A 3746-nucleotide genomic window follows, 5' to 3' on the forward strand; every position below is an offset into this window, starting at 1 on the left:
CAGCGGCAGCACCAGTCGGGCTCTGAGCGGTGTGAAAAGAGCCGGCGCTAAACCGAAGAACCGGTTCTGAACCAGAAAAGCTCTAGCACGGAGCTTGAACCGGAGTTGCGTTGGTGTGAAAGGGGCATGAATGCTAGACCTTTTAACTGGTTCACAGAGAGAAATCAACATCTCTGAAGGAGTAGTCTAAACAGCTGGGAACACTGAACCACCTGCCTCCGACACTCATGGCCTCGAAGATTTCACATCTTAGAGTCCACAAACACCGATAAAGAAGTGCCTCAGTGTTCTCACAACAAGTACCATTCGTGCCAGACAAGTTGACCGGTCACAAACTGGTGACAACAACACATATGGCACCAATGCCTTTCCTTAAAGGAGATAACAGACATCAGAGTAGATCATAAAACGTCACAGAGCAAAAGGTTAGATATCTAGAAGAATTATTCCTTAACAGTACTCTTATACTTTTACTTAAGTACCATTCTACATGCAGTACTTTTTATTGAAATTAAGTATTTTTACAGTGTGGTATTATCATTTTTACTCAGGTTAAGAATCTGAATACTTTTTCCAACACTGACTATTTGTGTTACGTAACCTCTGGTATCAGAAGGCGGATTTTCCTTAAGGACAGTAAAGGCAGCATCGCTGGCAGTCTTCCGCTTGTTGGATAAACACGCAGCTTCCAAACATGACCGCTGCTGTTGTTGTCCGGAGGTTAGCAGCTCTGTCAGGGGCTTCTGCGGTGGCAGCAGGGGCATACGGGGCTCACGGTAGGGTCACTGCACATTAGAGTATTCGCCATACTCATGCAATAGTATTTCCTTTTGGTTGGAATCGTAAAACAGCGGGGAAACACGGCCATGTCAAGCTAACCACTCCAGCCTCCGTTGCAAAAAATGCCAATTTAAGATTAGCTTCTATAACGGCGCATTTGCTGGACTAAAAAAAGAACACGTATCTGCTGCTAATGTTGAATAGGCTAATAGTTAGTTTGACATACAAATGACACTCAAAGCAGCAGCATGCTAATTTACTAAATAAACAGTTTTGTAATGAAGGTGACCGCCCCCTGTGTGTCATGGAGGAGTCAATGGCAAACGTGCAGTCAGAAAGTCAAGTTAGTATTAGCTGAATTAAGCTAAACATTGCTCTATTTTGTTTTTTTACGAGACATCAGACATAATCATGTTTGGGCTGCACTATTTGAGACAGTTATATTTATACCCCTCAGTATTCACTACTGCCATTGATCACAAGCATCAACAAAAGCCTAAACTTAAAATCTTCAGACATTAGTTACTCATTCAAAACAAATGTATTGTGTGGGGAACTTATAAGAAACTGTTGATGCCATTTAAATTGTCATAAAGTGTGTCAACTTGTGTTTGAAAGTCATATTATTTCTTTCATTTTGTCATTTTTCTGTTTTAGGCTTCAAAAACAGCGACCCCGATGACTACCAGAGAGTGGTATGTTAATATTGCTGTGATGGCACATTTTGATGTTAACAAATTGCTTTTACTTCAACACTTTTTACCTGATCACTGTCACAGTCTCAATCGTGTCAGAGATCATGATCTGGATTATGCAGGATTAGTCTGAGTGCTGTTCTCTCTTTGTGTCTTGCTTTTCCAGCTATTTGAAACAGCCAACAAGTATCATTTCTACCACAGCCTGGCTCTGCTGGGTGCTGCCCACTCCAGCAAACCTGCTGTGGTGAGTATCAAACCTAATACCAACTGTTAGCCCCCAAGTGTCCCTTTTGAAAAGGAATTTTTTAAGTGCCATAATCCGTCTGTCCCCACTCAGAAAACCAGCATGGAATTGAAAGAGAAGTTGTTATTGTAACTCCTTTACACACAAATCTACAGTACATTTTAGCTACAACATGCATTGCTTATTCGTTATTAAAAAAACATTTAATTTAAATAAAAAATGACTGAAACAATGGGGTAAAAATTGAGACTGGTAGCTTTTTAAATGTTTTTTTCCCTTAAAAGAAGGAGAAGTAACAATAGGCTGTTATCATCACATTATAAATAAGTAATAATATTATGTATACCTTCAGTACTAAGGGCATGTGTATTTATGCACAATATATAATTCACAAAATAGGCAACCATAAAATAAATTATTCAGAAGTGTACAGATTTGTTCAATATACATTTTGTCCTATTTTCAGATTTATGTTTCTAATTTAGTTTGATGCAGAATCTAAAAAGAAACAAGACCATTTTCTTTCACACTAAGTAGTAGAAGTACGAAATAACTCAATTTAATATGACAGCTTTTAATCTTCTTAAATAAATGTTTTTGTTTGTGCCGCTGAATCTAAAAGGAACAAGTACATTTTCTGCAACTTACATTTTAAACCTAATAAATGACATCAATTAATCTGCTTTTTGTCAGTAACCTAATTTATAAAATGTTTGTCTGTGTCCCCTCTCTACAGGCGGGGACCCTCCTGATAGCGGGCATGGGGATGTTCTGTGGCTCTCTGTACCACCAGTCCATGACCGGAGACCCTGCTCTACGCAAGATTGCTCCCATGGGGGGTGTAGCTATGATCGCTGGCTGGCTGGCTATAATTCTCTGAACTGTAACAGTTCACGTCCCCTCCACAGGGCCGCTCTGTGACGCTGGACTGTCAGACTGTTAATGGATGAACTGCAGAGCTTGGGGGGGGGGGGGGGGGGAGTTTAGAAGTGCTGAGTAATATCGCCCATCTAATCGCTCCCTGTCCGGGGGTTGTGGGTGTCAGCGGCAGATAAGGTCACAGGATTATCACTTTTCTACCATTGCCGTCTGTTTCTGATCGCTGCCCTTAAGTTAAAATGGATACACAGAGAATAAAGCACGTGTCATCTCGACAAATTGTTGACTAATTTCCACTGGTATGTCCATTTTGAACTTGGAAATAAAATCTAGAAGTTCCCGAAGCTTTACTTAACAGTGAATAAATGCAGTTTCCATTTATGTTTCTGTAAATGTATACAGCAGTGGTATTGCAGAAGTAGAGCAAAAATGAAAGGAATATGAGGAGAAATAAATACTTTTTCTTACACATTGTTGGGCTGCCTGATTTTTACACATTACTTTTTTATTACTTCTCCAAGTACATTTTTTCAATCTGCCTAATACATGTCCTTTTCACCTCACTACATGGTCTTGTAAAGGTTGTACTTTGCTGATTAGACAAACCATGTAATTGGTTTATAAATTATTATTCGTTTTTATAAATGAATATATGTATAAAAACTCTGAACTGAACTTTGTGTGGAAACTTTATTTAGAATTCATTACACGTCGTCTGATATTTCACTGCAACACGGGTCAATAAAACACAACATGGTGCATAAATAAGCACAGTAGAGATGATGAAATGATACACACACACATATATATATATAATATAACGTGCATCATAATACAGCTCTGTAGTACAAACCTTTCTTTAATCAAATCAGTTTTATTGATTCAGATGTTATCTCGCAGCACTTTACAGATACTATACCGTACTCTTTGTAGTTTATTACAATCATCATTTACCAAAACCCCCTGTTTCAGAGTCACTATGTGTCAGTCAGTGCTGGCTCTCATGGCTGCCCCTCCTCCTCGAACTCAGATCCAGAGAGCAGTTTACAACCAAAGACTGAGGACGACACTGGAGACTCTTCTGAAACTGACGTTGAACAGTGCTGATTGGAAGGAGACCAGAGAACCTGCCTCAGGCTCAAAGT

At 39.4% G+C, this 3746-nt stretch overlaps 1 protein-coding gene across 1 annotated transcript; it reads left to right on the forward strand.

Annotated features, from left to right (window-relative positions):
• Positions 1-515: 515 nt before the first annotated feature.
• Positions 516-3074, forward strand: LOC117473907 (transmembrane protein 256-like). Its single transcript, XM_034119872.1, has 4 exons — positions 516-776; positions 1438-1475; positions 1642-1722; positions 2459-3074. Exons 1-4 carry the CDS (start codon positions 695-697, stop codon positions 2600-2602), a joined length of 345 nt encoding a protein of 114 aa, XP_033975763.1. The 5' UTR covers positions 516-694; the 3' UTR covers positions 2603-3074.
• The last annotated feature ends 672 nt before the right edge of the window (positions 3075-3746 follow it).

Source organism: Trematomus bernacchii, unplaced genomic scaffold (assembly GCF_902827165.1).
Source record: "Trematomus bernacchii unplaced genomic scaffold, fTreBer1.1, whole genome shotgun sequence".
Lineage (NCBI taxonomy): Eukaryota > Metazoa > Chordata > Actinopteri > Perciformes > Nototheniidae > Trematomus > Trematomus bernacchii.

What these genes read in the sequence shown, in the direction of transcription:
- LOC117473907 (XM_034119872.1), top strand. Translation starts at nt 695, where the DNA reads ATGACCGCTGCTGTTGTTGTCCGGAGGTTAGCAGCTCTGTCAGGGGCT. An exon ending in AGGGGCATACGGGGCTCACG is followed by an intron (nt 777 to 1,437) that starts GTAGGGTCACTG and finishes TTTCTGTTTTAG; the next exon opens with GCTTCAAAAACAGCGACCCC. An exon ending in CCGATGACTACCAGAGAGTG is followed by an intron (nt 1,476 to 1,641) that starts GTATGTTAATAT and finishes TTGCTTTTCCAG; the next exon opens with CTATTTGAAACAGCCAACAA.